Source organism: Heteronotia binoei, chromosome 20, assembly GCF_032191835.1.
Source record: "Heteronotia binoei isolate CCM8104 ecotype False Entrance Well chromosome 20, APGP_CSIRO_Hbin_v1, whole genome shotgun sequence".
NCBI classification, from domain to species: Eukaryota; Metazoa; Chordata; class Lepidosauria; order Squamata; family Gekkonidae; genus Heteronotia; species Heteronotia binoei.
Window position 1 is genome coordinate 31,717,752 of NC_083242.1, and position 12,901 is coordinate 31,730,652.

The window sequence follows — 12,901 nt, forward strand, 5'->3', positions numbered from 1 at the left end:
GATCTTCTTGCAGTCCAAGGGACTCTCAAGAGTCTTCTCCAGGAAGTGCTCCCTTCTCATTGGGTGGCCAAAGTATTTGAGCTTCAGCTTCAGCATCTGACCTTCCAGGGAACAGTTTGGGTTAATTTCCCTAAGGACTGACTGGTTGGATCTTCTTGCAGTCCAAGGGACTCTCAAGAGTCTTCTCCAGGAAGTGCTCCCTTCTCATTGGGTGGCCAAAGTATTTGAGCTTCAGCTTCAGCATCTGACCTTCCAGGGAACAGTTTGGGTTAATTTCCCTAAGGACTGACTGGTTGGATCTTCTTGCAGTCCAAGGGACTCTCAAGAGTCTTCTCCAGGGAGTGCTCCCTTCTCATTAGGTGGCCAAAGTATTTGAGCTTCAGCTTCAGCATCTGACCTTCCAGGGAACAGTCAGGGTTGATTTCCCTTAAGACTGACTGATCTGATCTTCTTGCAGTTCAAGGGACTCTCTTCTCCAGCACCACAGCTTGAGAGCATCTATTCTTCTGCACTCGGCCTTCCTTATGGTCCAGCTCTCACAGCCATACATTACTATTGGGAATACCGTTGCAAAGGATAAATGGAGTAAAAAAAATGAGTGAAAGATGATGGCAAAGGCACCTGTGGCACGACTACATTTAGGCCACAACTTCACTCGCTCATGGGTACTGATGGTCGAAGACCATTTACCCATTGTGTGAAGACGCCTTTCTAACAAGTGCCTTCAAGTCGCAGCTAACTTATGGCTACCCCAGCAAGAGGCTTTCAAGGCAAGGGAGAAGCAGAGGTGGCTGGCTATTGCCTTCCTCTGCAGAGTCTTCCATGGGAGCATCCCGGGCCTGTACTGACCCTGCTTTGAGATTGGGCTATACCAAACTATTCCATATACCTGGAAATGCCTTTAGATATTAAGAACATCAGAAGAGCCCTGCTGGATCAGACCACTGGTCCAGCACCCTGTCTCACACAGTGCCAACCAGTTCCCTTAGAGGACCAAAAACAGGGCACAGAGGCCAAGGCCTCCCCTTGATAAGAACCTTGGAACAGCCCTGCTGGATCAGACCATCTAGTCCAGCATCCTGTCTCACACAGTGGGCAGCCAGTTCCTCTGGAGGGCCAACAACAGGGCATAGAGGCTGAGGCCTTCATAAAAACATCAGAAGAGCCCTGCTGGGTCAGACCAGAGAGGGTCCATCTACTCCAGCATCCTGTCTCACACAGTGCCAACCAGTTTCCTTAGAGGGCCAACAACAGGGCATAGAGGCCAAGGCCTTCCCCTGAGAAGAATGTCAGAAGAGCCCTGCTGGGTCAGACCAGAGAGGGTCCATCTACTCCAGCATCCTGTCTCACACAGTGGCCACCCAGTTCCTCTGGAGGGACAGCAACAGGGCAGAGAGGCCAAGGCATTCCCCTGAGAAGAACATCAGAAGAGCTCTGCTGGATCAGACCAGAGGGGGTCCATCTAGTCCAGCCTCCTGTCTCACACAGTGGCCACCCAGTTCCTCTGGAGGGACAGCAACAGGGCAGAGAGGCCAAGGCATTCCCCTGAGAAGAACATCAGAAGAGCCCTGCTGGATCAGACCAGAGGGGGTCCATCTAGTCCAGCCTCCTGTCTCACACAGTGGCCACCCAGTTCCTCTGGAGGGACAGCAACAGGGCAGAGAGGCCAAGGCCTTCCCCTGAGAAGAACATCAGAAGAGCTCTGCTGGATCAGACCAGAGAGGGTCCATCTAGTCTAGCTTCCTGTCTCACACAGTGGCCAACCAGTTCCTCTGGAGGGACAACAACAGGGCAGAGAGGCCAAGGCATTCCCCTGAGAAGAACATCAGAAGAGCCCTGCTGGATCAGACCAGAGAGGGTCCATCTAGTCCAGCCTCCTGTCTCACACAGTGGCCAACCAGTTCCTCTGGAGGGACAACAACAGGACAGAGAGGCCAAGGCATTCCCCTGAGAAGATCATCAGAAGAGCTCTGCTGGATCAGACCAGAGAGGGTCCATCTAGTCCAGCCTCCTGTCTCACACAGTGGCCAGCCAGTTCCTCTGGAGGGACAACAACAGGGCAAAGAGGCCAAGGCCTTCCCCTGAGAAGAACATCAGAAGAGCTCTGCAGGATCAGACCAGTGATGGTCCATGTAGTCCAGTCTCCTGTCTCTAACAGTGGCCACCTAGTTCCTCTGGATGACCAACAACAGAGCACAGAGTCCAAGGCCTTCCCCTGAGAAGAACATCAGAAGTCCCTGACTGGAGCAGGCCAGAGGTCCATCTTGTCCAGCATTCTGTCTCACACAATGGCCGACCAGTTCCCCTAGAGGGCCAACAACAGGGCAGAGAGGCCGAAGCCTTCCCTGAATCCTACAGAAATATACAAGCTCCTTCCCTCTTTCCCCGCTTTCTCCTCCCCGGAGTGTATGTGCTTGGCTAGCATTTGTTTCCTTCCCAGGCTGCTAATAAAGCCGTGCCGGTCGGCTGGAGGAATCTAAAGCAAACATTTGCTCGAAAAGAAGGAAATGTTTTATTCTCTCTTCTTTCTCTCCCCCCCCCCCCCCCCGTTCTGTGTTTAGACTTGTTTTGTGAATGGGCTGGCTGTTCACGCGGGGTTGCCTGGTCTTTGTTGGAGAATACCTGGATCCTTTGGGGGTGGAGCTAGGAGAGGGCGGGGTTTGGGGAAGGGAGGGGCCTCAGCATGTTCTAATGCCCTAGAGCCCGCCCTTCCAAGCACCCATTTTCTCCAGGGGAGCTGATCTCTGCCAGCTGCAGATTAATTGTCGAAGTGGAAGGTTGCCAACTTGCCGGGCTCCACCTGTGTTTGAATACCTGAGATATAAACTTTATAAAAGCCACAGACAAACAATTAAAGATTTTTTTTTAAAAAAAGTTAAAACATGCTTAGAACATGAGCACTCCTTGGTCTTAAAGGTGCTTTCTTTGTATTTCTCCCATGCGCAAAGGAAGCTCTGGCTCTTTCCTTCCGTCCCTAGAAGACCAGGAGGGGGAGGAGCCTCAGCCAATAGAAGGAAGAGAGGCTTGGCTCAGTAGCTCCGCTGTGCGATTGAGCGAGCCTGGCCAAGCAAACTCTGCCTTCCCTCCCGTTCCTTCCCGAGGGAGGAGCCTCAGCCAATGGAGAAAATTGAGGTTTTACTCTGTGGCTCCTGTGCAGTTGAGCAAGCCTTGCAAAGCAAGCTGCTATGCAGAAGGAAGCAAGAGAGAGGGAGAAGGGAACAGACGACAGCCAGTTGCTCGGGGGCCTGATAGGAGCTCTTCGGGGGTCTGAGTTGGCCCCCAGACTCCATGTTTGACACCCCTGGTCCAGAACCCTTGACTTTTGAAACAGGACAAGTTTCATTTTACTGCACTCAGCTCTCCTGTACATGGAAACGAATTCCCATTTCCATTTCCCACCATGACCTGGAAAAGCTGTTCCCTGCTGTATCTTTCTATCTCTTTTGTTCTTTCTCTCTCTCTCTCTCTCCCCAGGTAGTTCTTCCAGTGTTTTCTTCCTACTTTGCTTGAACTTCTCCTCTGACCTTTCTCCAACGCCTACGGCCACAGAACAGCTCTGCCAACCTGCTGCTGAAGAAGGGAACTACAGTCCGGCTGTGCCTTGTGGTTCCCCCCACCTCCTCTTCTTATTTCACAAGGTTTGAGTCTTGCTTCACAGCTTGCTTGGCCTCCGGTCCCTTCTATAGCTTTGAGGATATGAACCTATGAAGCTGCCTTATACTGAATCAGACCCTCGGTCCATCAAAGTCAGTATTGTCTTCTCAGACTGGCAGCGGCTCTCCAGGGTCTCAAGCTGAGGTTTTTCACACCTATTTGCCTGGACCCTTTTTTGGAGATGCCGGGGATTGAACCTGGGACCTTCTGCTTCCCAAGCAGATGCTCTACCACTGAGCCACAGCCCCATTCATGGCTCTCCAGGGTATCAAGCTGAGGTTTTTCACGCCTATTTCCCTGGACCCTTTTAAGTTGGAGATGCCAGGGATCGAACCTGGGACATTCTGTTTACCAAGCAGACGCCACCATCCCTCCCCTGCTCTCCAGGGTCTCAAGCAGAGGTTATTCACGCCTTCTTGCCTGGACCCTTTTTAGTTGGAGATGCCGGGGATTGAACCTGGGACCTTCTGCTTACCAAGCAGATGCTCTACCACTGAGCCACTGTCCCTCCCCTAACTGGCAGCGGCTCTCCAGGGTCTCAAGCTTGAGGTTTTTCACGCCTACTTGCCTGGACCCTTTTTAGCTGGAGATGCCAGGGATTGAACCTGGGACCTTCTGCTTCCCAAGCAGATGCTCTACCTATCCGAGGAAATGCCCGATCTGGGCCACTTTTCTCTTTCCTGCAGCCTTCAGAGGGGTGTTTGGGGGGGAGAGGGGGTGGCACAAGCTGAGCCTCTTCTTTCTGATGTACTCTACAGCAGGGCTCCCCAGGGGCACCAGCGAGTATTTTTAGAAAGTGGGCAGGGCCCATTTGAGCTTTTGCCTAGCGAGGCTTCTGATTGGCCATTAGAGATTTAATTGGCCACAGCCCAAGGATCTTCACTGTGTGACTGTGGCTAAATCAGGGCTGCCAAGTTCCCAGGCTGGGCAGAGGTTCTCCAGTCCTGAAGGTTCCCGACCCACTGGCCCACATTGGGCTGGCAGGGGGATCCTGCCCCGATGTCGCCGGCGTGATACCGTCTCTCGGAAGTGATGTCATTGTGCACGGCCGCTCTAGGAGCGTCCGGGAAAACTCTGTGGGTTTTTTTTCAGATGCTCTAGCAATTTGGGAGAAAAACTCTATGGTACCATAGAGTTTCCCCCTCCCAAATTGCTAGAGCGTCTGCAAAAAAACCATAGCGTTTTCCCGGACGCTCCTAGAGCGGCCGGCGTGACGTCGCCAGTGCAATGACATCACTTCTGAATGACGTCATCTCACTGCGTGCACATAGCACGCGAAAACAGGCCCCCACTGGTGGCCGTAGGGGACTTGGCAACCCTAGGGTAAATTGCTGTGGCCATTTTGTGGTTGGCCTCGTCTCCTGCAGCAGCCATTTGTAGCTGCTTCTGCCACGTTGTGTCAGAATTCCAAAGGCGCCCACAGGCTCAAAAAGGTTGGGGCGCCCTGGTTCTAGAGGCAGTGTGGGAAATCAGACTAGAAGTGGGAGGACTCGAATTCAAGACTTGATGCTCCCTGGGCCATTCCCCCCCCCACCAAAAAAAAAACACCCTGACTTGCTGGTTTGTTCCAAACTCTGCTCAACTCCCGGTTTGTAAGGGACAAGTGTACAATCCACAGTCTGAGTTTGGGTACCCCCGGTGCCTGCAGTGTGGTGGAAGTCTCCATTCTGGAGCTGTGCCCAATGGAAGAAGAAATGCACGAGATGAAAGGCTCCTCCCCCCACCGCCCTTGGGTTGGGCTTCTGGGTGAAAGATGCTTGTGAGATCCAGACTGTGGGGGAAACTTGACCTGCGGTCTGTCTGCCCCTCGGAACAAGAGAAACTCAACAGGTGTAGCTTTCCCCTAACCTGTGCAGGCCGTGCTTTTGGAAACCAGACGGAGACAGGTGCGGTCTCTCATTTGTTTTGCTTTAATAACCCCACGCCAGAGCCTTTTATTGCCTCAAGCTGGGACGTCAGCCAGACAGGATCCTTCCTGGATTGGGCAGGGATTATTGCCAGCGTGAAGAAATGCATTTCTTCTTGGGAGGTTTGAAACGAGCAAAACCTTCACTTTGAGTTTCGGAAGTTTTTTTTCCCCTCTCTCTCTGGGCAGAGGACAGGAGTCAGTTCAGTTGCTTTCCAGACTTACCTCAGCCCACCTTCATACATATCTTCGGGACTGCCTCTTCCCATATGACCCCCCCCCCCCCCGGGCTCTGAGGTCTGCTGCTCAACATCTTCTCATAGTCCCTGATCCTAAGGACGCTCGTCTTGGTTCAACAATGGCCAGGGCCTTTTCGGTCCAGGCCCCTACCCGGCGGCATGAGCTCCCGCTGGAGATCCGGGCCCTGCGGGACTTATCAAGGTTTCGCAAGGCCTGTAAGATGTAGCTCTTCCGCCAGACTTTTAATGAATCCAGCGGGCGTCCTTGAAAGTCCTCACTTCCCCCAGCATTTCACCATTATAGTGTTGTGCTATGCTGTTAGCCATCGGCCTCATGCTGTTTACCGCCTAGGTCTGCAAGACTGTTTACTGTGCAGCTCCTGTTTTGTAACGCCTGCTTTTTATGATATTATTTTAACTCTGTTGTTTTATTGTTGTAAGCTGCCCTGAGCCCGCTTACGGGATAGGGCAGGATATAAATCTCAAAATTAAACTAAATTAAATTCTAAGCTTCCTCCCCATCCCCCGCCCCCCTCCACCAAGCAGGGAACAGAGATTTGGAAAAATTAGATACTAGAGGGATTTCAGGAAGGAAAATACTAGAGACTTCATGAAAAGATTTACTGACCTGGCATGACCTGGTCAGTTGGTGGGGGGAAAACAGTGATAAAACTCAAGGGAATGAGGAGGAAGTTCCCTTCTTTTGGTGCTGAGTTCATCAGAGCAGACAGAACTCTTAACGGAGGTCCAGAGGAGGTGTCCATGAGCCATGTGGTGGCCGGAGCAGCTAATGGAAGCTTCAAGGTAAAGGTAACTATGCAGAGGTCTGTAACTTCCCAAACTAGGGAGCCTGTCCTATATTTTAACATCCAATCGAGCACGTATAGAGACAGGGACAGAGGGACTGTGTTTTACCTATTTCTTTTGACTCCCTTCCTCAGTCTGGAACTGTGCTAAAAGTATGCCTGTGAACATTTTATTTTTTAATAAATCCTTTATAACTTTTGATTCTGGTAGTGTTTCTCTGTACCACATAGGCCAGGGGTGTCAAACATGCAGCTGGGGGGCTGAATCAGGCCCCTGGAGAGCTCCTGTCAGGCCTCCGAGCAACTGGCTGTCATCTGCTTCCTTCTGCATAACAGCTTGCTTTGCCAGGCTTTCTCAATTGCATGGGAGCTACAGAGCAAAACCTCTATTTTCACCATTGGCTGAGGCTCCTCCCTTGGGGAAGAAGCGGGGGAGGGAGACCTTGTTTTTCCAGGCTCTCTCAATCGCACAGCAGAGCTCCTGAGCCAAGTCTCTCTTCCTTCTATCGGCTGAGGTTCCTCCCCTTCTGGGGGAAGGAAGGAAAGAGTCAGAGCTTCCTTTGCCCAGTTCCCTGGATCTCATGGAAGAAATACAAGAAAAAAGCACCTTTAAGACCAAGGAGTGCTCATGTTTTAAAACTTTTTTTTAAAAAAATCTTTAATTGTGTTTTGTCTGTGTCTTTTATAAAGTTTGTATCTCTGCTACCTAATCTTAACTCGGGAACTCAAAATCTCCTTGTTGTCCCCGGGCCAAAGGAAGCTCGTTTGAAATCTACAAGGGATAGGGCCTTTGCCGTAATGGCCCCTTCCTGGTGGAACCAGCTGCCGGAAGAGGTAAGGGCCCTGCAGGACCTTGCTCAATTCCGCAGGGCCTGTAAGACAGCCCTCTTCCGGCTGGCTCACAACTAACCGGCACTGAAACCTGAAACTGAGTGTAGTCTGTAAGATCGCTGTATGTTCCTAATGTTTTAAGTATATAACTGTGTGAAATGTTTAGTTTTTAACTATGTAAATTGTGAATTGCTTAAATTTTTATGCTTAATTTTATACTCTTATGTTAGATTTTATATGTTGTAAGCCGCCCTGAGCCACCTGGTGGGAAGGGCGGGATATAAATTACAAATAAATAAATAAATAGGTACGCACATGATCCGGCCCGACCTGGCCCGGCAAGGTCTCATTTATGTCAGATCCAGTCCTCATGACTTTGACACCCCTGGTCATAGGCCTTCACCGTCTTGGAGTAAAATGAAACTCAACCTGATCCAAAGGTCAAGGGTTTGAGACTGTGCATTCCGCAATCAAAGCTGTACGTTCCTGGTTACTCCCTCCCAAATAGGCTTGGCTCGTTCATAGCCTTACCATCTCCAGGTTGAGAAATACCTGGAGATTTGAAGGTGGAGCCTGGGAGGGTGGGGGTTATGGAGGGGTGGGGAGGGGACCTTGGGAGGCTCTCACGCAGGGGTGGCCAAACTTGCTTAACTGAGTCTTGTGTTCAGTTTTGGGCACCACATTTTAAGAAGGATATAGACAAGCTGGAACGGGTCCAGAGGAGGGCGATGAAGATGGTGAGGGGTCTGGAGACCAAGTCCTATGAGGAAAGGTTGAAGGAGCTGGGCATGTTTAGCCTGGAGAGGAGATGACTGAGAGGTGATATGAACGCCATCTTCAAGTACTCGAAGGGCTGTCATATAGAAGAGGGTGTGGAATTGTTTTCTGTGGCCCCGGAAGGCAGGACCAGAACCAATGGGTTGAAATTAAATCAACAGAGTTTCCGGCTCAACATTAGGAAGAACTTCCTGACGTTAGAGCGGTTCCTCAGTGGAACAGGCTTCCTCCTCGGGAGGTGGTGGGCTCTCCTTCCTTGGAGGTTTTTCAACAGAGGCTAGATGGCCATCTGACAGCAATGAGGATCCTGTGAATTTAGGGGGAGGGGTTTGTGAGTTTAGAATGGTTCCTCAGTGGAGCAGGCTTCCTCGGGAGGTGGTGGGCTCTCCTTCCTTGGAGGTTTTTCAACAGAGGCTAGATGGCCATCTGACAGCAATGAAGATCCTGTGAATTTAGGGGGAGGGGTTTGTGAGTTTAGAGCGGTTCCTCAGTGAAGCAGGCTTCCTCGGGAGGTGGTGGGCTCTCCTTCCTTGGAGGTTTTTCAACAGAGGCTAGATGGCCATCTGACGGCATTGAGGATCCTGTGAATTTAGGGGGAGGTGTTTGTGAGTTTCCTGCATTGTGCAGGGGGTCGGACTGGATGACCCTGGTGCTCCCTTCCAACTCTGATTCTGTGTAAGAGCCACATAGAATAAATGTCAGATGTCGGCAGGGAGGGCGGGATATAAATAAAAATTTATTATTATTATTATTATTAGATGTTGGAGAACACACTTCATCAGACAATGAAACGGGGATACAGCGAATGGGTCACACATGCAAAATAGTTTCCGTGTGCGCGCCTACTTCTTCAGATCTGTGCGCACAAAAGGGTATATCTTGAATAAAAACTTCACTGGTCCTAAAGGTCCCCCTAGACTCAGGGAGGGAGATTAGGCCGAGGGCTGCGTATGTGACCGGCCCCAACTCCACCCAGCGAGCTTTGGTGGCAGAGCACAGATTCAAATCTGGGACTTTCTGATCCTAGCGTGACACTTTGACCCAGTACACCACACTGTTTTTCAGTCTCCCTACTGGGGTTGGCATCAACAGATGAAGTTTTGTGTGCATTCGGAGCCGGGCTCAATGGGAAAGGAGGGGGGGGGGAAAGCCCGATGAAGCTTTTTAAATGAAGGCAGGATTATTTTTAAAACTGGCGTCTCTCTCTAGCCCGGCTTCAGGGAAACAGAGATCAAAGGGGTGCTTTCTTTGCAGCTCCTTTGGTCTCTCTCTGTTGCCCAACGGGGAAGGCTTAGAAGACAGCACCTTTTGAAATTCTGCAGCGCCGAGTCATACTTGGGAAGGCGTCATGGGAAATGCCGATTCGCTGCTGTCCAGAGATTTGCAGTCCAAGGTTTCCCCCCTTGGTGTGGATGAATCAGCTTCTTTTGTACCATCTGGGATTAAGTCGGAGGCCAGCCTCTTTCGTCAACCGTTTGGTTGCTCTGGCTTTATGGTTCTTGGGTATACACAGAACTTCTCTCCTGGAGGTAGATCGAAGTGGGCAGCTGTGTTGGTCTGAAGCATGTAGGAGTCAAGTTTCACATAAATAAAATAAAACTTTGTTGGTCTTAAAGGTGCAACTTGACTCCTACTTGGTTCTCTTCTGGAGGCAGAAGAGACCACAGCTTGCTGGTAGCTACAGCAGGATTTCTGGTTTGGCTCCAGGCCAAAATGTGGAGGAAATCTTGCTAGAGTTGGTGTAGTGGTTAAGTGCGCGGACTCTTATCTGGGAGAACTGGGTTGGATTCCCCACTCCTCCACTGGCAGCTGCTGGAATGGCCTTGGGTCGGCCGCAGCTCTTGCAGGAGTTGTCCTTGAAAGAGCAGCTTCTATCAGAGCTCTCTCAGCCCCACTCACCTCATGGGCTGTCTCTTGTGGGGGGGTAGGAAGGTAAAGGAGATTGTGAACCACTCTGAGACTCCGAGATTCAGAGTATAAGGCGGGATGTAAATCCAATATCATCATCATCTTCTTCTTCCTACGTTGTAATATATAATGAAATAATTATGCAATTCGTGGCCCAGTTGCTAACAAGCCACGGACTGCACCAGTCCTCAGCCTGGGGGTTGGGAACCCCTGATCTACTGGAACTGGCACTGAGTCCGTTTTGGATACAGGAATTGACACATTTTGGTGTCTTCTATCAAGGGACTCGTTCCTCTTCATTGCATTGTGTTGTTAGTTACACAAATATTAGTTATTTGTCACTGTAACCCTTGGGTTGTGCTTGCGTTTGTCCCACCTGGGGATTGGCAGCCCTACATGCAGCACAAAATTAACTTGTGGAACTCCCCGCCCCAGGATGTGGTGATGACCGCTAGCTTGCAAAATGGCCCAATAGAACCTCCATGTTCTGGGGCAGTAACCTTCTGAACGCCAGCTGCTGCAGAGAGGGGAGAGCCTTCCTGCTCTGCTAGGGGTCGAACTTCCTAGGGGCATCTTGTTGGCTGCGGTAAGAAGCAGGAGATAGGAGTTCCGGTCTCATCCAGCAAGGCTATTCTTATAGGTTTTACTTTTTCAAGCAGTCTGCTGCACGCTTCCCCAATGTAGTGCCCATGAGCACATGGGCACCCACCAAGTGATTTTAGAAAGTAGGTGGGGCCAGGTGGTGCTTTTGCGCAGTAAGGCTTCTGATTGGCCCTTGGATTTTTGATCGACTGTGCAGATTATTAAAAGCGTTGCTTTGGCGGCAGCTGCCGCGACAGCACCAGGGTTTTCACCGTGGGGTTGAAAGGAAGCTGCGGCAGCCATTTTGTGGCTGACTTTGCCTCCTGCCACGGCTATTCTTGTGTCAGCCATTTTGGAGCTCCCATGCTGTGTCAGTAGGGTTGCCAATTCCCAGGCGGGGGCAGGGGATCCCCTAGTTTGGAGGCCCTCCCCCCGCTTCGGGGTCATCAGAAAGTGGGGGGAGGGAAGAGAAATGTCTGCTGGGAACTCCATTCTTCCCTATGGCCAGAATTCCCTTTGGAGTTCAATTGTGCTTGTCACACCCTTGCTCCTGGCTCCACCCCCAAAGTCCCCAGATATTTCTAGAATTGGACTTGACAACCCTATGTGTCAGAATCCTAAAAATCCCTGCAGGCTCAAAAAGCTGAGGATTCCTGCTTCAGTGACACCCCGGGCTTTTTGTTGAGCAGGGACGCAGTTCCGGCTGGCTCGGTGTCAGGGGGTGTGGCTTAATATTCAAATGAGTTTTTCTACAAAAAGGCCCTGTGTGAAACAATGGCGCCATCAGGGGGTGTGGCCTAATATGCAAATGCGTTCCTGCTGGGCTTTTTCTACAAAAAAAAAGAAAAGCCCTGGTGACATTTTAAAGGCCATCAGCATTTAATTCTATCCTCCTCTTTTGTGGGCTAAAGCCGGTTTCTTCAGATCATGGGAGTGGAGCCTTCCTTGTTCACTAAGCCGTCGTTTCACACAATGTGGGGGAGACTGCATGGTGCAGGGCTTACAGTGTTGGGCTAGGGCCTGGGCGACGGGTTCAAATTCCCCACTCTGTCATGGAGGCTGGCTGGGTGACCTTGGGCCAGTCACATTCTCTAAGCTTCACCAACCTCGCAGGGTTGAATAGAATGGTGTCAGCCGCTTTGGGTCCCTGTTTGGACCGTGCACAAAATAAAGGAAATAAAATAGCTGGCTGTGCCGTTTGTGGGGATTGTTCTCCATCGAACGCTAGACTATGACCCCGAAAGGTCTTTAAAGCTGTGTATAATTTAACTGATATTTGTTTTAAATAGTTTTATATGACGCCTTTATATAGCACTGTATGAACACCCAAAGTCTTCCCTTGAGTCCACATACATAACAGTTGGGAAGAATAGCGGGCAGTAAATGGTGCAAATAAATAAAACCAGTGGCGGGTTGTGGCTTTAGAGAGAGAGAGAGAGGTGGGGTTGAAGCGGGGGACTGGGGCATGAAAGGGTTTGATAGAATGCACTTTTCTTTTCTTTTTTGCTAAAAGTTTTTTCTCTTTTGTTTTTGTGCTTTAGCAACTTCACCGCTCTGAGCAAGGACAACGTCTTTGAAAACAACCATTTGGTAAGAGGTTTGGGTTTCCGGCTCTGGTGTTGCGGTGCTCCGGAGGGTCTCTGTCTTTCTCTGTCTCTGTCTGTCTGTCTCTCTCTCTGTTTCTGCGTCTCTCTCTTTCTGTCTGTCTCTGTCTCTCTGTCTCTGTCTCCCCCCTCTCTCAATTGCTGCATGCTCCTTTGGTCTGGGTTAGTTAGATCAGAACGATCGGTCTGTGCACCTAAGCTCAAAACTGCATAAAATTATAATGCTTAACCTCCTTGACTAATTCTGCAGACAGCCGATTAAGTGGCTGAACCAGCCACGTTGGATTTGGTCGCATAACCCCCATTTGTTTACCTCTTTGATGGTATTTTGGGTCATTTTTTTTTAGACTGCTGATATCTCTGAACTGAAATGAGAGCTCTCCTGACAATAACGAATGGCAAAAAAAGAGGTTAATATTAAAGACAGGAGGTGTGCCTTTGATATCCCGTTTCTGTCCACGTCTGAGCTCTGAAAAACTGGTTCTGTGAGTTTTCAGGCCTGGTCAACTCAACTCAAACTGGGGGAAAAGCTAGCCCCGCGGGGGCACATTGGCTAATACCTGTGCCGTCATCTACCCATGTGCACGTACAGAT

At 50.4% G+C, this 12,901-nt stretch overlaps 1 protein-coding gene across 1 annotated transcript in view; it reads left to right on the top strand.

Annotated features, from left to right (window-relative positions):
* The window catches only part of MICALL2 (MICAL like 2), an 84,821-nt gene that overhangs the window by 13,278 nt on the left and 58,642 nt on the right, over window positions 1-12,901 (top strand). The window contains 1 exon segment of the mRNA XM_060260603.1: window positions 12,245-12,293. Coding sequence (XP_060116586.1) covers window positions 12,245-12,293 — 49 coding nt within the window.